At 41.7% G+C, this 20,885-nt stretch overlaps 1 protein-coding gene across 7 annotated transcripts in view; it reads left to right on the top strand.

Moving 5' to 3' along the window:
- PPP2R3A (protein phosphatase 2 regulatory subunit B''alpha) overlaps positions 1-20,885 on the top strand; it is a 62,075-nt gene that overhangs the window by 5,699 nt on the left and 35,491 nt on the right. For 3 of the 7 annotated variants that reach the window (XR_011326116.1, XM_069791843.1, XM_069791842.1), the window contains exons 2-3: positions 3,386-3,644; positions 7,144-9,624. Coding sequence is in view for 6 of the 7 variants with exons in the window: in XM_069791843.1 (XP_069647944.1) it covers positions 7,618-9,624 (2,007 nt within the window). In the remaining variant the exon portion in view is untranslated. Of the gene's footprint in view, positions 1-3,385; positions 3,645-6,783; positions 6,851-7,143; positions 9,625-17,226; positions 17,651-20,885 lie in introns of those variants that run through there. The other 4 variants (XM_069791846.1, XM_069791845.1, XM_069791844.1 and 1 more) reach the window with 4 other exon arrangements.

Genomic DNA, 20,885 nt, shown 5'->3' on the forward strand with positions numbered 1-20,885 from the left:
CATGGTATGTTCATGTAATGAATAACATGCCCCCCTCAAAGTTAGGGGCAGACATTCTCCCATCTCCAAAGAGTTGTAAGATTAGGGAAAAACACAGAAGAGCATGACTGAAGCAGCTTTTGTAAGAAGAGTAACCAAATAAAGTGGAGCTTAGCCTGGAAAATACACGATTGGAAGTAGGATGGATAAGATGAGGGATTATGATAGCAATCTGCAACCATGGGAATACGAAGCAATAGTTCCCTGTTTATTTTGTCACCTGAACATGGCAAGAATTAAAGGGCATCAAGTGGTGCCCAAGCAAAAGGTGGTAACTTTTGTCAGAGGAAGTATTAAAACATGACCCTTTGATTCCCTGTAACCTTTCTGGGTCCATGGCATCCTTTGGTGAGATGTTTCACAGGTTTGCTGCATGTGTGCTTGTTTTAACCTGCTTCCTGTAGCACTGCTTGATTGCACTTGGTTCTTGTGTTGGAAGAGGAGGTGAGCAGTCAGACCCTATCTACCCTTTCCATGCCATTCATGATTTTGTAGAAGATTACAGTAATCTTCCAAAGACATCTCTCTTCCTGTCTGAAATGCCTGCTCCTGTGCAGTCATTCCTCACAGACAAGGTGTTCAAGACCTTTGGATTGTTGTTGTTGTTGCCCATCTCCTAACCTCTCCTCTGAGATTGTATGAAAATTTTGGTCTCTAAGAGCTAATACCTTTGTCTTGCATAGAGCGTTCTATCAGTAGCTCCCTGCACATTTTACAAAGGACAATAGTATTGTTTCCTTTTGAAGATAGGTAGCAAGAGGGTCAGAATGTATGAATTAATCCAGGTGGTTATGAGAGCAGACATTTAAGACTGTATTATCTGAAAATACTGAGGCTTGGAAGGGGAAAGCATTATACAGTGATATTAATTTTTGAAAGGCAGTTCAAAAATTTGTTTCTGGATGTGGTTCTCATCTGTTCTGGATATTTCACATGGTTTGGGTTCCTGCATCATAAAGTGTGTAGTTGAACCATAAAAGCTTATGAGAGGGCATTGGAAATGATCAAAGGTGCAAAATGGCTTCTATACAAGAACTGAGTAAGTGAGGATTAATAATCCTGGAAAAGAGAAGGCAGAGGGATGAAGTGGAATTCTGTAAATTCAGGAATGCTGTGGACAATGTGCATACAGGTCTAGTGTTTGTGCTCTGTTTCAGTACAAGTTCCTGATATATTGAAGCTGGTGAGTGACAGAATTGAAAGGGGTGGTAGGTGGTAGAATGTCTTGTTGAAAGATGCTCTGGATGCAAAAAGTTTCTGTTGAATCTGGGGAATGCCCAAGCACATGGGAGGGAAATCCTTTGAAGGTTACTAAGTACACAGAAACTACATCCAGCTTTACAGTTCTCATGAGCTGAAAACAGTTGGAGGCCAGGAGAGTACTCCTAGGAAATATCATATATTTTTTTTCTAATACTATTCCTTGAGCACTGGCATATAGCCACTGTTGGAGACAGATACAGTTGTTCCTGTGTTCTTGTTTAATCCTGAAGGATGGGTTTCATTTAATGTTGCTTGTAATCTCAAAATTAGATTATTTTTTAAGCTCCATGGGGTGATTTTTCTTTTTGAGGTGCCTGCCTCTCTGCATTGCCTGCAGAGAGTACCTTAACAATTCATTTCTAGGTGGCTAGCTTAAATTAGATGAATTCCACCTCTTTTATATATTTATATAAATTTATTTTATAAATTTATATATTTATATAAATATTTATTTATATATATTTGTAATAACAAATTACAGACAGAATTCAGGAAAGGACTATAGCAATGACTTTGAAGACATCTTTCTTCCAGACTCTCCTTAGCAATGCTGGAAGAGGCAAAGAGGTGGCTTGATTATAGTGTGTCAGTACTTGTAGGTGAGGAAATGCATCTTCCTGAAAGCTTTTTTTAAGTTAGCTTAAGAAAGCCTGATACCTGTTTGCTGGAACCTGATGTTGAACATACTCAAATTGAAAATCATGACCCCTTTTCTATAGTGCATCTAATTAAATATTGAAGCACTTGAGCAGATGAAGATATGTGCTCTGGTTTGACTAGGTCAGATCCTCTGACCTGGGTTCTGAGGGAAGTCAGGATTTGTAGGCATCACTGTCCATTGCAGTCTCTAAAGCATGAAATAGCTTGGTGCTAAAACATATGGAAACTAAACCCTGGATGCCTTGCCAGTGTAAGTGGTACAAGCACCTCTAATCCTAAAACTTTATAGGTGCAATTTTAAGTGGTTTGTTTTACTATAGCTGAAATGTATGCCTGTGTGTCAAATTCCCTCTGGTCATGAGGACTGAGAAGTTACCACAGCTGTAGTTCCCCTCTAAGTCCTAAGTACAGAAAAGTTCTTTTGGATAACTATACATGCTGCCATTAAGGACATCAAAATGTTATAAGCTGTAAATATACAAGAAATACAGGACAAAAGAGCAACTTGGTTAGATTTTTTTCTTCTGAACTTCTTCAGTATAGAAGGAAAAATTACTCTTTTTAGTCTCCCGTTCATATGTAAATGGCTTTTTGTAGCACTTCTGCTGAATTCAGCAGTGGATTTGTTACCACAAAAATTTTTTACCACAGCTCCTGCTGATATGATTCTATCATAGATGAGCATCTGGTGATGTTTTTAATACTAGATTTTCAAAGATTTTTCAGTGACTGAATAGAAGGCTGTCTAACATTACTAGTGGTCATGTGAACTCTATCGATTCTGGCAATGGTTAACTGGGCCATTGAAGCAGCAACTACTTGGCTGTGTGATCGGAGACCCTTTGGATTTCGAGGAGTGTGGCTCAGTGTCAGCTCCTTTACGAGCTGCAGAACAGCTCTCTTAACTGAGTTACCTCATCTATTCTGATCTCCATCCTCAGAGTGTGCGTTTGTGGTGTGCTTTTGACTCTTAAAGTTTACCATGTTCTGACTTGAGCCAGGCAGTAAGAAAAGTTACGATACATCTCAGGGTCTGCTACCATTCTGTAGTGGGTAGAAGTAGTGTGTAGAAGATCAATACTCTTCCCCCTGCCCCACCCCCGCTATTATTTGACAAAGTACCAAAGATTGGCTGGAAGTTGTGCTTTGCAAGAAAACATTGCTTTGTGATTTGCCTGCTTTTGTCTCCTATAATCAATATAGTTTGCTCCCAAATCTGCTTTGTTCAGTAAGCCATAAACAAAAGTCAAGCATTTCTAAATAAGAGGATGCAGTTATACGCTGCTTTTTGGCACCAGAAGCTTCTCTAAGAGGGTAAGACCTGATACCTGATTACATAGCTAGGATGATACTTCTGAAACTGTTGATGACTGTCTAAATAGCAAAGCTGTTTTCTGTCTGTCTTTCTGTTTGTCTTTTGCAGGTATACCAAACTGGAGAGCTTATCCTACCACCTCTTCCACTAGAAACAAGCACAGTTGCATAGTGACAGCCATGCTGTGTGCTGGTGCAGAAAGGGCTAGTTTACTCCATGCTGCATGTTATGATGGTTTCTAACTTCTGATCACTAATAATGTTTTTGCTAGTGCTGGAGATAGGAGTTAAAGAAGATTTTTGCCAAATTTGAGACTTCCAGAGGCAATAGAAGCGTGTCCCATAGCTTTCTAGACTTCAGTTTGCAAGTAAGTCAAGCACTGGCTGACAGTCCCCACCCTAACATATTGTCATTGTTTAGTTATTTAACTCCAGCATAATCTTTGCATGAATAGAATTTCTTGTGTGTCTTATAGAATAACCTTTTATATCATTAATATCTGCAATAATTTTTTCCTTTGGAAAGTGATTCATGGCATCTTGCAGATAGGAAAGACATAAAGCATTATTCTGCAATCACACAAGAAGCCCTATTCATTCGTAGTTTATATTATGAAGTCAATCCTGTATCCTGAGGGCTGGAGTTGGTTTCGTGGCAGCAGTCCTAATTACAGAATCTTTCTACAGTATATCTGAACTGGGGGCTGTTCTAGAGTCACAGCTGGAAAAAAATGGCAGGCTGAAAAGAATGAAGTATGAATGTTTCGTAACGCATTCAATCTTTCCGTTATTGCTATTGATAAATAGTAGTCACCAACTGAAAGTCACAACAAAAGCCCATTCAGGCTAAGCTTGAGACCGTGTTCCTAGATCTGATAACAGGAATACTTCTAGGTTTTGTCTTGACTAGATTTACATGCTGGATCATGTTTGATGCATCACTAAAATAAAGCTGCACGTTGAGTGTGTGCTACCTTGGTCAAGTCAGTGGAAAAATGAGAAAAATAGTTTCTATTCTGCATCTGTAAGCATTTGTGCTGCCTATACAATTTTTTTGGGGGGGGGGGGGTGGTCTTCCATAGCTAGAGTCAAGTACTCCAGCACCTTGAATAACCTTAGCATGTTTTTGCAGACAGTGATAATAAAGCAAGTAGTAAATAATCACTGAGAAGACATTAGTTAATCTGGTTGAAAAGAGGATGTCAGGTTTTTTTATATTGATTCTTTGATTACTTCCTTCCCTGACACAGCAGAAAAAGGTGCTGATGACAGAGGCAGGAGTTAGCAGTCTTGTGTTAGCCTTGACAAGTTTGTGGCTGTACTATGTTGATATGTGATAGTGCCAGAGAAATACAGACCAATTGGAAGGATTAGAGAATGCAGCAAACATGGCTGGAGGGCCTGCCTTATACTAAAGCAGAAAGGGCCAGCTCTTTGTAACATGGTTGAGCAAACATTTAGGGCATAAGCACCTAAAATTATTTGGGAAGTATGAAGTGGAGGTGGTGGGAAGAGTGTTGTTATTGGCAAAAAGCTTCATTGTTTGAAGGTGGCTTAAAGGATTGGAGAAACAGACTTAGTCCCAGTGGAAGGAGTACATGTGTGGGGAGGAAATTACCCTTGAAGTGATATAGGAGAAGGAGACAGTGAGTCCAATACATTATTTCTCTAATTAAGAAATAACTTAATCAAGATGTAATTATTTCCCAAATTAAGTATAAACCCAGACTATTCTTTGCTGGTAAAAAGATGACCAGTCTCTCCTTGCTATGTATGACACAGAAGGAGGAAGGAGCTCTGAGAAAGTAAGTCCCATGTTTTTTTGGAAGCAGTATTAATTCATCAAATCTGCTGTCCTGAAGACCGCTACTTTCTCTAAATATTATATAACTTTTATTTTAGGAAACACCAGAAAGCTTGTTTGTAGTTGGTGGAGCCTCAGAAAAGGAAAAGCAGCAGACCTCTTACCCTGGATGTGTTAGAAGGCAGTCTCAGGGAGTCTATGGATCATTAGACTTCTTGGAGGCATAGAAGCATGGGTTTTCTTGTCTGAACAAAGCCCATTAAGTCCTAGAAGATGAAGACATTGGGGAGCCAGTAGTACTTTTTTTTTTTTTTAACTGTGGCTCTGACTCAGTAGAGCATTTAGCACACCTGGTAGTGAAGCCTGAGAGTCAGTGACTGGAGGGTGTGGAGTCATTACCTAGGTTTATGCCTGATGGTATAAGCACCCCGGGCTTTAAAAACGATTCTGTTTACACCCTTTATCCCCTAGCACCCTGACTCACTGCTGTGGCTGGGCACACCATACCTCTGATCATCCCTCTGGAAGGCCCTCCCATGCCTATGGGGCTTTGGGGCAGTGCCAGTGGGTGTTGAGGGGAGCAGTACAGGACAGGCACAGAACTGTGCTGAGGAGCTGGCTCTGTTACAACATGCGGCTTGGCCTGCGGTGTTTGATAGGCAGGTGGCAGCCTGTTACAGATACCAGCATGGTAGTTGGAGCAGTTAGTTCTTCATCTTGAATGCAATCATTTCAATGCTTTATATAATCCAAATCGGGAAGGTTTCTTTACAGTGTGCAATTCTACCTAATTGCAATGAGCTGACATGGCACACTACAAACTCCATCAAATACTCTTAAACCAGTGCTTCTCAATTTCAGATTACGGCTTTAAAATACATAAAATGTGAATGTTCAGCAGTCTTGTGCTATTCTCAGTCCTCAATGACAACAGCACCAAACTCTAAGGTACTTCCCCTCTGTGTGATCTGTTTGTACAGGCTTATGAGCCGAGATAGGTGGCATGTAACATGCAGGGAGGGCAGTCCTTTCATCAGATGCAGGTCTGGCCTTTCACATAGTGCTGGATAGTTACCTTTGAAAACAACAAAATAAAGCCATGCTGTAGTGTGACCTAGCTGTGATATAATCATGGTTTGTGAAATTGATTTCTGTTTGTACAGGAATAGAGGGTGCTCAGAATTTCACTGGGGTGTTTTAATTTGATTATTGAAGTGTTGAGGAAAGATGAAGCAATGTCTGAATTTTGAAGACCACTTAATCTGGGATTTCATATCTTTTCATGACAAAGTTAAGAAGCTTTTGGTTTTTTCTGGTGCAATTCTGCCATGATGATAGAAAGTACAGCTGGAAATTGCTATGCTAAGTGTAAAACACTCAATTCCTAGTTTTCACAGGCTTAACATTTATAGAAATGTTACTTTCTGCTCTCGGTGTCTACACCAGTGGACTTATTAAATAAAATATGCTGCTATTTATGGGTTGTAAGAGAAAGAAAAACAGTTATTCCTCCTTAAAATATTTTGCCATGGTCCCAGAGACCTTGGTGAAAGGCTAATGGAAGCCAATGTGGCCTTTACTAAAGGCCATGCATTCCTACAGGCATTCATCTACTTTGCTCCAGGCTGTTTGCAGCTTTTTATAATAGAGAGCCTGGAAATCCTGAAAGTGCTTTTCTCTACTGCTCTTTGCCTTATCTTTAGAGTCTTGGAAAATCAAAGTCAGAAATCCACAACATGATCAAAATGCTTTGCTCCATTAGAATTAAAGGTAATGTTTTATTCGGTTTGGGGGGGGGGAATGCAAGTCTGAAAAAAAAAATTGAGTAGTTAAAATAGAGCTGTTAAAATGGCAACATACAGACACCCTGTGTATAAATATAGGCTAGCTCCTCAGCAGTGTTCTTACATGGTAGATCTGAGTGAAGGAAAAATATCAGCCTACTCTTACTCTGTACAAGCGTGAGTGTTGGTTGTTACGGTCTGGTGCCATATGTTTGATAGTAGACAAGGCTGCCTATTAAATGGAAATTACAATGACTCTCACCTTTTTTCCTGTTGCAGGGACCTACCTTATCAGTGTGAGAGGGGAATTGCACAAGCATACTGTGGATTTTTTGTCTGTACATGCTACTTGATTATCTATCTTTTACCGACCCATCCAAAAAGAGGGAAGAAGCATCAAACAAAAATCATTGTCTTGTCACTTTTGCTTGAGAGCTGGCTGAATTTTATGACACCTGCTGGAGAACCTACCTGGACCATTAGAAATGGAGCAGCTTGTTCTGCATCTCTGATCAGCAAAGCTTTCTGCATGGAGTACAAGAATCAAGTTGCCTTAAGTCAAACCATATGCATGTTGCACTGATTGTTGTAACTGTACTGCTGATACCACTCCAGACTTAACTAGGGCTTTCCCAGGCAGTAGTTTCTCATGTAGTTTGAATGCTTTCAACTGACATTTGAATGTTGTTTTTTTTTTATTAAATCTGGCGTAGCTGTGAAAAGTGGGAGCATGAACTTTTTTCTGTTAAGTTCATGGTGAATTTTGAAGCATCACTTCCAAGCGTGGTCTGTGCTATGGCAGCAACCTACAGGCTTATGGTCACTTCTGTGAACTGCTACAGCAGTGTGGTGATAGACCAGCACTTTCAGCACACCGTGCATTACTGCACAGGGACTTGCCAAGTGTTTAAGCAAGGTGTTACATGCATAGTTGCCCACCACAGTGTCTGTGCAGAGCTTGGTGTCCAAGATGCCAACCTAGACCATAAAATTCCTGTTCCTGAAAATGGACTTACCTTGCCTGGAAATGAGGACTATCAGCAAATCCTCCCAAATAATCCAAGAATCAAAAAGGGCTCTTCAGTGCAAGCTTCCAGCAGTTTAAAAGACATTACTGGTGAGGCAATAAACCTTGCCAGTGGTAAAATAAAGGAATTCTCCTTTGAAAAGCTCAAAAACTCTTCCAGTCATGTGGTCTACAGGAAGGGAAGGAAAGTTCGGTCAGAATCATTCAGCAGACGATCATTTGATTTTGACTTCGTTTATGGGCACTTAAACAATGATGAGAACTGCCCTCCGTGTGGCTTTTTGCAGAGTCCCTCACCTGTGGAGAAATGGCAGGAGAGCAGTGATGCTCCAGAAGTCACCATGGATCCCATGGTTTCCTTCTCCCCTCATTCCTTCTCTGAAGAAAACTTCATTACCCAGATTTTGGAAAAACACAAGCTAGATGGTTCTTCTGGTGGAGATATTAAGGTGTGCTTAGACATTTTGCTCAAGTGTTCAGAGGATCTGAAAAAGTGCACAGACATAATAAAACATTGCATCAAAAAGAAGTCTGCAGACAGTGTTAGTGGAGGGAATGCCAATGATCCCCTGGCTAATCCAGAAATGATATATATGAATCTGATGACAAGATTTTCTTCATACCTGAAAAAGCTACCCTTTGAGCTCAAGCCACCAGGACACAAGGAAGCTAGTGACTTGACAGAATTAGTTAACTGTTTTCATGGCTTGCAGCAAACTCCTTTTCCCCCAGTATTTGGAGATGAGCAGCCACCTAGGTATGAAGATATTATTCAGTTGCCATCCTCAAGTACAGTTCCTCTCAGACTACCAGGTGATTGGTGTGAGGTGACAAGCACCTCTCAGTCCATCCAAACAAGTACTGTGAACTTTACCTCAAACTCCCTTTACAGCATCCCACAGGAGAACAGTGTGAGAGCTGTGAAAGATGCTTGTGCTCTACCTCAGTTACCAGTCACAAGCCCTTCTGACTGCACATCTTCCACTGAAGCTCTGTACATTGAGGAGGAGTCTGATGGGGAAAGAATATTAGGGAAAATAAAGAAGGCAGAGCAGAAAGGGGGCTGGGAGAGTTTAGAGCGCAGCTACCAGCTAGCTGGTTGTTCAGATCTAAATGCCACTGCTAAAGCAGAACGTGCCAGAGTGGGAGATGTTGAGCTCTTCCATGCTTCTGAGAAAATTACTCCTTTAAAACCGGTTTCAGAATCTATATTGCGTGGATCCCAAGCTGATGTCTCCAAAGGAGAACAGATGTGCAGTAAGGTAGACAAGGAAGAGATAGACAAACTGCTGCTGGACTTGGAGTGCTTCTCACAGAAAATGGAGAGTACTTTGAGGGAACCCTCTCTAAAGGAGAGTGAACCTGCCTGTTTGCAAGTGTTTGGCTGGCAGCGTAGGCAGGTACTACCTCTGGCTCTTGAACCCAAAAGTAAACCCATTGACCCCACTTCCCCTTTGTCAAAAATCATGGAAACCAATGGTCATAAAATGGAAGAGGATGACAAAGCCCTTTTGCTGCGTATCCTGGAAAGCATTGAGGACTTTGCCCAGGAACTGGTGGAATTCCAGACAGGCAAGGGAAGCTTGTCCAAGGAGAGGGAAGTGATGCAGATTCTTCAGGAAACTTTAACAACTCCTTCACAGTCCCTCCTTGCAGGGCAAAAAAGCTATGCTGGAGCTGCCTCCAGAGACTCTGTTCCAGCTTCAATTCAGCAGGCCCCAGAAGTGATTAAAGTAAGAGAACCAAACCTTTGATGGGATAATGAGTAAAACAAACATAGGAAGAGGGAGGGGAAGGGGGGGGATTACATCTGCTAAGTGATTCATTGTGCTTTGGATGCTGCAGTGTGGAATAACATGCTCAACCTGGCAGAAATGTAGCATTTATTTAAATACAAACAAAAAAAGGAAACTAAAACCCCTAAGCAAGGAAAATATGCCCTGACATGCAGTTCCACCTTTGAGCTTGTTCCTTTCCTGCTGGTGCTCCTGTAGGCTGTTTGCTTGTGGTTTAAATGGGCCCTATATAACAGAGGGTAGAAACAATTTTTCAGCTAACTACTTTATTCCTGGGAGCAGGTATTGGACTGCCTCTCACCAGTTCAGTGAGAACTGAATGTTCCAGCTCTCCCTTTCCCATCTCTGAGCAGACTCCAACAGCCTTTGTTGTCCTCCTCATCACTAGTTCCTAAAGAGAGAGATTCTCCATGGCACAAAGGTCAGAATCTAGGAAGATTTAATTTTCTTTTCCCTGTCCCCAGTGCATAGAGTCATTGTAGAGTCTGCATTGCTTGTATCTCTCAAATGAGGAGTAGGTTTTCCCAGGAAAAAGGGTCTTTATAAGAGTCTGCTTTAGAGGGAAGCCAAGGCTGTCTGTCCAGCCCTCAGTGCTTTTCATCTGATAACAAGCACCAAATTTTCAGAACAACTTGGTGTCAAACTTCTGAGTGCACAGAAAGTATAGAGAGGGCTTCAGTTTCCAAAATCTTCCTTCCACATAGGCACTTTAAAAGTGCTCAGGCTGTAAGTGAACTTTAACAGCTTCTTCCAGTTGGAGCATGATGTGCCTGTCTTCAGAACTCCACTTTCCTGAAAGTACAGGTATTTGGTGCAATTCTGAAAGGGGTTAGGTGGGGTGTGTCTGACCCTAAATGACAGTGCTGAGATCTTTTTAGACTAGGTTCCCCAAGTATTTCTGATGTTTCTCTGGGCATCTTTGTTTACAGAAAATGGCGAGCATGACCTTGTCTGATATCTCCAGCAAGGAAAAAGAGTCTTTCCTCAAGGAGTGTAGAATTAAGCAGCTCCAAAAACTCTGAAGTGATCTCTTATAATAGCTATTCTTGCATTGTATATTACTTCACAAAATTTTCTAACTTGTGAACTTCAAAGAAAAATGTGTTTGATAAAGTGTGACACTGACTTTGTGGCAGTTTTTCTATAATACTTGAAAATTGGATGCATTTACACTGTCAAGTAGCTTATCAGTCTGGTCCCTTATCAGCTTCTGTTTCACTAGTCACCCACCTAGCCTGTGTGTTAGTTTGCTCCCAGCCTGCCTTCTGTGGACATCTAACATGTACCCATACTGCAAGAGCTCTTGTCTTCCATGTAGCACCACAACTGTTGCTTTGCATAGGTGCCTAGAACCAAAGATCACAAGAGAGGATAACTGGCTTGGGGACCCAGAGGAGCTGGAGGGGGCCTGGGCTGAGCACTGTGCAGTGTGGATGCAGCTGGTACCCTTCAGAGGGAGTTAGCCCTTAGCAGAGGGGGCAAAAGTCATCTGAACTGCTGGCTCTACACTTACTCTGAGGTTTGCTGTCATTTATAGTATAGATGTGGCCACAAGGCCTTCTCTAGGTATAGCATCTAAGGACTATGTCCATGTTCCTGGATAACTCTGGATCTGTCTGGAGCTCCATGTAGATTCTGATTCAGTATTGCACATGTGTGCCTGAATGAGTATGTAAAGTATTTGTTATATTTTCTTAGGGCTCACAAAACTGTTATCAAATAGTTGCGCACATGCACAAAAACCCCCAGAGATCTAATATGGTGAAAACACAGTGTAGCTTTCATTTATGATGGTTGTGACAGTTTTATTATCCCTGAAATCCTAAGCAATGAAAAAGGAAAGGGAGAGCCACTTCAGACCGGACTGTTTGCTGTCTTAGTTGGCCTATCTGTGTTGAAATCTGTGCTAACTTGTATGGGCAACAGACTTTCCCTTTATCATAAAACCAACTAAGATTATCCACAGAGAACACTAGAATTACTTGCCTCTTCATTTTCAAAACCAAAATACTTAGAAACTAGGAAAAGAATACTAAGGAAGTCCATCAATTTTACGGAGCACGTAATGAGCGCATCATGCTTCTTTCAGGCAGGCCAGGAAGCATTGCATACTTTTAGACTGTCAAACATTTCCCGTTCTGAGATCCTGTTTTCCATTGCTTATCTCTAAAACTCCAACTATTTGTTTTAAAAGTTCCTGTTCTGTGTGTCTGTCTTTTAGGCTGATTTTTTTAATATGTTGGTTTTGAAATACAGTTCAGTGAAAACAGTTCAGTTGTCTGTTAGAGGCTAGCAAAAAAACCCCAACTATTTATCTGTATTTTTGTCTCTAGATAGGAGGGCAATAAGGAGTCATGGATGGACTTGTAGGTGTGAGGGAAATGGGAGAAACTAGAACCAGTGAGTAGTGAAGAAGGTGGAGACGCGGCTGTTGGGATTCTCTGCCCTGATCTGCAGAAGTGATGAGTGTCAGGGGTTTTTTTTGGAAGGTAAAAGGTGCTACCTTTTGAGTAAAATGTCATCTAATGCAAAGTCCTTGGAAAAGTCAGTGGTGGATGTATTTGACCTTAACATCTTTGTGCCCTTGGTCTACCACCTGTACAGGATGGCTAATTTGACAGTGTTCATATTCAGTTAATGTTTGCAGAATACTTGGTACTCTAGTGAAAGTACCCTAGAAAAGTCTGGAAGAAACTTAGTCCTTCTGTTTTCAGAATCAAGTCTGAGTAGTGCAGGGCTCCGTTCCAAGTCCTACTCATGCGTTTTGTTTTGAGCTGTTGGATAAAGTTTGTGAAAAATTTTGAGAGCAGAGGCCAGGACTGGGGTTTGATACAAAAAGAGGCCTTTTTTTTTTTTTTTTTTTTTTTTTGTCCTTCCTCTGTTGGGTATCTCTTCTCAAAAGGATTACTCATGGTGTAGTGAGCCAGCAAGAGCAGTCCTGCTTCCCATTTCTCTCTCTCCCCCATGCCTCTACTTCCTATTGCATGGTTCTGAATCTTTCTTTATACTGATTATGATGCTTGTATACAAGATAAAAATTTTAGTTAGGTTTGTTTTCTGCCAGTTTAGTAAGTGGAATTGCTCACACTGAGATCCAATGGGTGATACAACTGTTTCTGGACAGGGACTGTGGATCTCAGAACAGAGGGTTTACAGTTTGCAGGGCTGATAAATGGTTTGAGACCACCTTGTCTAACCACATTATCTCAGATGGTAGAGGCCTGAGTCAAGTACCCAGAGGCCATTCCCTGCTGCCACATGTTTCTTCTGGGCTGGCTCCAGGTATGTCTATCGAATGCTGCCTTGCCTGGATGACTGATAGGGTGGGTATTGCTGGGACTCTCAGAAGTGTTCCTAACTCACTGTGCTCTAAAACATTGTCCTGAGGCCATACATCTTGCTTTTTTGTATCAAAATGCCTATGTTGCATGCTTAACCAGGTGGCCCGAAGATGGCTCTAAGTAGAATTAAGACTTTTATAGTCATATAAAGTTAAGGTTGACCTGGCAACTTCATAATTCTGCCCCTTCAGAATGCTACTTCATAATTCTGTATACTTCTTCATTTTGCAGATTTAATGATACTCTTATGAAGGTCTTGCGTGGGGCAATTAACTGTGAAAAGTGGCTTTTATAACATCATAATGACTTTAACTTTGTCATGAAATAATCACATTTTCTCAAAATGCATTCAAAATATAATGTAGAACTTTTTCTGGAAAATCAGCTTTCATCTTACATACATTACAAATTGTTTTGATCAGATATTGATAATATCTGTCAATTAAGCTATACACACAATCTGCACTCTTTTCAAACATCAATTATTCATAACTTCTAAACCCAAATAGTAAAAAAAGGCTTTTTTGTTTGTTTGTTTGGTAATACTTATTGAGATAAATGAAAATAGTAAGTGAAACTTAAAATATCTCAGAATCAAAGATGACAGAGAAAAAAAAATTACATTAAAATAAAGAATTAAAAGAACCAATACCAAACAGTTAAGGACGTGTTCATGGTATGCAGGCACCTTTTTTAATCAGGGCAGATAACAGTCTCTGTGTGAAGTTGATTTATCTTGAAGTAAACATCTAAAGGTAGGTGAAACAAAGCCTAGGGATACTAGGGATACACATTGAGTTTTTCAGCCTCATTGTCTCTAAAACCAAGAAAAAAAAACCTGCTGGAGAAGTTTAATTTGTTTTGAAAACAGTTGTAGCTGGTGCCCTTCTCAGCTATGCAGAGTGCATTGAATTGTTGCAGCCAGGCTTTGGGATACAGCTAAGTCCTGGGATGGTTAAATCATCTTAATCTTTTAGGACTAAGCGTCCACCTTTAGGCACAGGTGAGATTCTATGTTCTGATGGCTAACAAAGGTAGTCAGACACCTCTTTAGATTTGACATCTCTCACCTTCATGCTTAAAACTGGGTCACTTGTAGCAAAGAGGGATTTCTAAATTTGACTGCAGTTTGTTCAGTTGATCTGTAGGGTGTTGATACCAGATTCTTCTGCTGTGGATTTTGTCTGGTTGATTTTAAAGCTGTTGGTACAAGATTCTCTTACTGTCAATTTTTCATAGTACTGTATAGTTATGTTTTTATTTATACCCACTTCATGTGTTTTGAGGCTACGAAGTACCATGCTAGGAACTTGCTATAGTGCAAAAAATTGGAATTCAGGCACAGCAAGCCTTGCCTCCAGATTACTTGTGTTTTTCCAGATTAGCAGTGGAAAAAAACCCAAACTTCTGGGATCTTTTGTGACTGGTTAATTTGTGAGTGAAAACTATGTGGCTGCTTTGTTTTTTTTTAAGTATCAGCTAGTGGTTGCTAGATTAATATGTCTCTTTCATGCATACATCTTTTAAAGCCCACTGTAGCTGGTCTGGATGCAGCTGTAGATATGAGAGGTTCTTTGGACTACATTTCCTCTGCAGTCTGTAAAAGGAGTGGCAATGTGTAAGCAGGGTGAGAGTTCAACTGAAGATGAAGTAAGTACACTTGCCACAGACAATTTAAAATAAATTGCCTTCTGACATGCTGCTATATGAGATGTGCAGGACTCTTGGTACAGTGGAGAATTGTGGGCTCTTTAGGCATTGCCTTAATGTTTAGAAAAAATTGTCAGAGTAAGAAAAACAAAACTTATTCCAAAACTGTTGCATATGGATCTGTGTGTCCTTCACTTGGTGGCAATTCCAGTTAAAGCATTCCTGCCTGCCTTTTCTGGGGGCTCCTTTTCTCATTCCCATCTCATCCTTCATATTCATTTGCAGGGCACATGGCAAAGTGGGCTGATGACGTTGTAATAACCTTGTGATTCTTCAAACTCATAGCTGTGAATATACATCTGGACTTCAGAGCTTTTTCAGTTCCCCGGTTGCACAGTTCAGACATAGCTACAGTGACCTGAAGGGACCAAACTATGATACATTCTTGTTCAAATCTTTTTCATAAAGAACTGGATTCCTGTCAGGACCCAGACTGGACAGACCAGGGAGTCGTGTTTAATTTGAAATGCCCTCGGGCTAAATTAAGGTGAAAGGACACCAAACGATCAGTTAAAGATTTTATTCATGACAGAAGCAAACTGAACTGGAGAGGTGTGGTAGTAGGTGGCAGGGTTTCTCACAACAGGAATTAGCATAAGACTACTTCTGTAAACTGTGTAACTGTATACATTAATTCAGGGAATAAGGAGATCCCTCCTGTTGAGTCACCAGGTTCAGAGCAGACCCCCTTGCTTTCCAGACTCCTCCTCAGAGAAGGGCCCAGGGGCGGCTGGATCCACTCTTAGTCTCAGACTTGGTCAACGGTTTATATCTTGAAACGGATGAGGTGTAGGGATTGTGGAAGAGGGAAGAGCGAAGAAGACAGAGAGAGAAAAAGGAGGAGAAAGTTTTCACCGGTCCTGGGTCCAGCGTTGGTTCAGTCAGCCAAGGTGTCCAGTCAGCTGAGGGGTCCAGTCCCAGTGGGTTTGCGCACCCGGGGCTTCAGTTGGTGTCCTTTTATCATCCTTGCCCCTCCTTCAGGCGGGCACCCAAATGCGTCAGGTTAATGAGCAGTTTGTGAGCCTTTGGGCTTGGGGGTCGTTTGTGGAGTAACTTCTCCTTCCCTGCAGACATGGCCATTGTTTGATCTTTGTATCAGAACAGCTTATCAGAACAGGGAGCTGTGCACCCTCCAGCACGCCCTCCCCCTCCTGTTGCTGATGTCTGAGCTGATGGGCTTTTCACCTTGGTTCCTTGCTGTGCAGGGTTTGTCTTTTAAGCAGAACTTGCCCCACTACAATGTTTGAGACATTAACTTTTTCAGTCTCTCGCAATTCCATAGCCCAGGTTGTGGGGCTGATGATTGAGAAGCAACAGGAGAGAAAATAAACTTGGGGGTTTTGATACAGATTTATGAAGACATTAAAAAAATTCCTTTTGTGCGTGTCAGCTGGGAGTCTCTCTCCTTTAGTAAATAGCCTATTTAACTGCATAAGAGCAAATCTGTGATAAGAGCATCCTTTTGGATAGGCTGTTTCTGTGTCTATCTGTAGTCCAGTCAATTAAGTGATGCTGTATTTGAATTAACTGTGGGCCTTCTACAGCAAACCAGGAAAAGGACAGCAGGGGCACATGTCCAATAAAAGCTTTCTGTTTGTGAGGCTCAGTAAGATCTTTTCATTTCAAATGCAGTATCTTGATAAAAGCAAGCCCTACTAGCTAGAAATGGGATGCTATTCTGTGTTACGAAACTTGGAAAGTAAACTGGCAAAGTAGCTTGGACTTTCAAAGTCAAGTAGGGAAAGCAGGCCATGGGACTAGGTGTTTGTTAGTTTTGTGGAGTAAGAACTGGGTTTAGGCCTTTGTTCAGCACCATTGTCATGATAGAAGAGGGAGAACACACTTTTAACAAGGCTAGACAAAGTCTGGGCAAGAGTTTGAAGTCTACTTGGTCAAGGTTGTGCAGAGAAAGAGTAGACTTGTCCACTGAGAACTGCTTTGCCTTTGCCTTTTGAGAGTTTTGGGAAAAGTGAATAAAAAGAATGATGCATTTTGATGTCTTTATGAAACTATTTTAAGAACTGCTTTAGAATGCCTGAGCTTATTATCCAAGATCATCCTTATGTGCTTGCTTGGCATTAAAGAAAGTAGATGATTTGATTTTTCCAAGCAAGAAGGAAAAATTGATGTTTTTGAAAATTACAGCCTTTGGCCTAGAATGGGAACTAATGTTGATCTTTTGCTTCATCACCTCAGAAGCAGGGACCTCAAACCACTAGCATCATATGTGCACAGGCCTTGGCTGAGAGCATGTGGTTTAACTCTAGCAGAGTCTGATGCAAGTTTGCACCTCACGTTTCAGCACTGAAATACATAAAGTAAGAACTATGTTATGGGAAGATGGTATATTTAGCCACTTCTGCAGTGCATCTAATTTTAGCACTCTTGGTAGCGGTGGTGGGTGCTTCCTTTCCCATATTACCCCTGGCCTATTACAAGCCAAGGACAGATTGTCTGTCATGTAGCCAGCAGGGAAATAGATTCTGTTGTAGATCATGTTTCTCAATTAAAGTATTACAAGAAGGCAGAAGATCCTGGTGGTACTGAAAGATACTTTGAATATCAGTTAAAAAAAGTGAAGTTTGGCTTCAGGAGTGAGATAAAATCTCTAGATGTTGTCCTTGTGAAGAGAGAGAAGACGTAGTATGTTGAAGTCATTTGCCATTTTTTGCCTGTAAAAATCAAAACCAAGAAAGCAACGTGCTGGTCTTGACGTGGTCTCCTACAGAGTCCCTGTGCCCCTTCTGGAAGGGGCAACATCTGCTTAGGAGCTGACCAGGATGATGATCAAGGAGAGTTCTCTGCGGAGGGATCCAGACTTAGGAGGGGAGCTAGCTTTCCTTGCGAAGGGCTGTGACTTTGTTCTTCCATCTCGATTCAAGAGGAGGCTGAAGTCATTCCAACAGGCCCAGGTTTGAACACTTGGCATTTCTTTTTCTTTTTCTGTTGCTTTGTACTTTTTATTGGGTCAGAGAATCAAACTGTGTCCCCTCTAGGCATGTCTATTTGCAGAAAGTTATTTGCAGCTAGATACCAGCAGGTTTAAAAATAAACCTTCCAGGCTTAGATTGCAGAGTTAAAATGTCTTTGTAAACAAGGGGAAAAAATTAACAGCAAGGGCAGTGATTTAATAATAGGGAGGGGTAGTGTAAGACTATTAAACCTTTTCTGTGTTTCTTTGTACGAAAAACTCTATGGGATTGCTCTGAACGTCTCTTCTTGCATGTGGAACAACCACAACATTCTGCTGTATTTAGTGGGTTGTGCTCTCTACTGTACAAATTTGTGTGCAGACCAGCCTACCTGGCTTTGGCATTTGTGATTTTACCATCATGAGATGCTTGTGCTGTTTCCTGCTGTCTCTGGGCTCTGGCTGAAGAAGATCATAGAATCATTTAGGTTGGAAAAGACCCTTAAGATCATGGAGATGTAGCCAAAGAAATGGCAATTGTACCAGAGCTATATTTCTTCGTAAATCCCAGCAGCTGTACTCACTTTTGGGGACAACTGGCAAAAGATTGGAGTAGTTTATGCTAGGACACCAAATGGGCATGTAGCCACCCCAGATTTACAGGGGGTCACAATATGCTGAAATTAGCCCATCTTGAGCTTCATCTATATTTAAATAAACGGTGACCCAGTGAGGAAGTTAAAAAGTTGAAATTATGAGCAGTGCAGCTATTCCCTAAGAAACAGCTATTAAAATTGTGCCAGAGTATATTGCGGTGCATTTTGTTTTCATGATTTCTGGTGACAGGTTAAAGTACGTATATGAGGTTAATCTCTGGAACGTGTTTTTTCACTCCCTAGAGGTGAATTGCATGAAGTAATAATGTGTAGTAATAGCTTGGGCAGGGACCATGAGCAATTTAGAAGATACTAACAAGAGCCATGCAGCACAGCTAAATTCACTTTCCAGAGTTAGTCTGATCACCTAAGGACATAATCAGGGTATGGTTTGCAGGGAGAGATAAGATCTAACAGACCAACTGGAAAAATTGACAAGCCTTTGGGACATGAGCCCTCCGCCTGGTCTGAAGTAGGAGCAGCGACCTTCACTATTAAATGCATGGAGAATAACTGCTCTGGGGCTGCAGATCCAAGGCAAGTGAACTAACGCAGTGGGCGATTCCAGCTGAAAAAAGATGGTCTGTCTTCCTCTTCCCTTTCTTCCAGTACTTGTTTCCTTTTGCTCCTTCCTCACCATGTGTCACCCCTGTCTTGCACTGGGCCCCACAGGCCTTTCTGTGAGCTGGCTTAACTGATAACATGGTAGAAGAATCATCCAGCAACACAGCTAAGTCTGTTTTCTGCCTTCCAAGTGGGTTAAATCGGTTCACAGAGGGGTCTGGTACACTCTGGAGCTGGGACTTAGTACACAGTGACAATATATATTTGGGGGTGGAGGACAGAGATGGGAGTTCTCCCACTTAGTGGTAGTGAGATGTTAATATTTGTGCCTTTTGGGGCTCTACCTTGTGGCTTGGGTGTGTTAGTGTGAGATGACCTGAGAGTAGAGGTAATTGGGCTCACTAAATGTAGAAAAAGGGCTAGCAGGAGGAAAGATGATAAGGCAGTGAGAGGGAGCACAGAGATGAGTGATAGGTAGTTTGTAGAACACATAGATGTTGGCCAGGAAGGCAAGGAAGAAGGTTTTTTGTAAAACCTGTATCTCTCTTTAGAGCTGTAAATTTCAGTTCTTGTGCTCATCTTTTGCAGGACTATTTATGGAAGGATCAGAGAGATTCCCATAGCAGTGTTGGTAGGAAGGGAGGTAGGGAAGTCTCTAATCCAACATCTCACTTGTAGGAAGACTAGGTCACATCAGCACTGGTTTTCTCCATGTCTTGAAAACTCCCCAAGGATAGGGATTCCCTCCACCCCCTTCCAGTGACCTCTTGCAGGGCTGTACTACCCTCAGTTAAATTCATCCTCCAGCCTAACCCTCCCAAGCTGTGGTTTATGGCTGTTGCCCCTTTTATACCATGTACTACTACAGAGTTTGGCTCTATCATCTCTGTAGCTGTGCTTCAAATAGCCAGGGTCAGGAGCACATGGCAGGAGAGACTGAGGGGCTGGGCCTGTTTAGCCAGGCAAAGAGGAAGCTATCTGATTTGCCTTCTGTAGATCTCTGTCCAGTCTCTCCCCATCCTTTTTGAAGTGAAGGCCCCAAACTGGTCACAGTAATCCAGATGCAGCCTCACTGCTGTCAGGCAGAGGAGATAATAACTTCGCATGTTCTTCTGGCCCTATTCCTAATGCAGTCTACTACATAGTTTGCCTTATTTGTAAATGGCCAATGCTGCAGGCTCATGTTCAGTCTGGTGCACACTATCTCCCCCACATCATTTTCAGCAGGGCTGTTGCTCAGCCAGTGGGTTCACAGCCTGAACCAATGCTTGGGGTTGCTGTACACAGGTGGAGAACTGGGTACCTTTTCTCATGGAAGTAGTTGAACAGATTGTCAAGGTCTCTTAACCTGAGGTGCTGCCTTTCATCATGCTAGCCTTCCCACTAGGTAAGTGTCATCTGCAGTCAGGACAGATGAGAGTTGCAGTGGTGCTTCTCTGAGGAGTGGGGGTTTATGCCCACTGTTGTCCTTCTGTCTGAATTAATTTGGGTGCACAGTGGTTGTTTTCTCCATGGAGTTTTCATGGAAGTATTTGGAGTGTGGGGTGAAGTATATCAGTCACGGAAAGGGCATGTGTAATATCTGTAGGCACATTTGTCACTAGAGGCATGCAAGGTCTGTATTTTCAAAACTCAACTGGATAAGGCCGTGAGGAACTTGATCCAGCCTTAGAGTTATTCCTGTGTCCCTTCCCACCTAAATCTTTTTGTGATTCTGTGTTGCTTAGGTAGAGTTTGTTTTCATTTTTGTTTTGCTGCAGTTGGACTTTGTTTCTGCTGGTGAGTTTACAATTTATAGTAGAAAAGATTCTATCCAGAAATGCATTTTCTCGTAGCCTCTCCTCTTCGTGCTGTTGGGAGCCATGTGCAGATGAACCTTTGCTGTTCTTACTGCCCTTAGAGATGGGTAAGAAAGAAGCAGCAGAAAGATACAATGATGGGAAAGGGCTTCAGGGAAGGAAAGGAAGAGAAAGTCTTGGGCAATAGATGCAAATCAGCTCTGGAGAACTGATGATC

Source organism: Haliaeetus albicilla, chromosome 9, assembly GCF_947461875.1.
Source record: "Haliaeetus albicilla chromosome 9, bHalAlb1.1, whole genome shotgun sequence".
NCBI classification, from domain to species: domain Eukaryota; kingdom Metazoa; phylum Chordata; class Aves; order Accipitriformes; family Accipitridae; genus Haliaeetus; species Haliaeetus albicilla.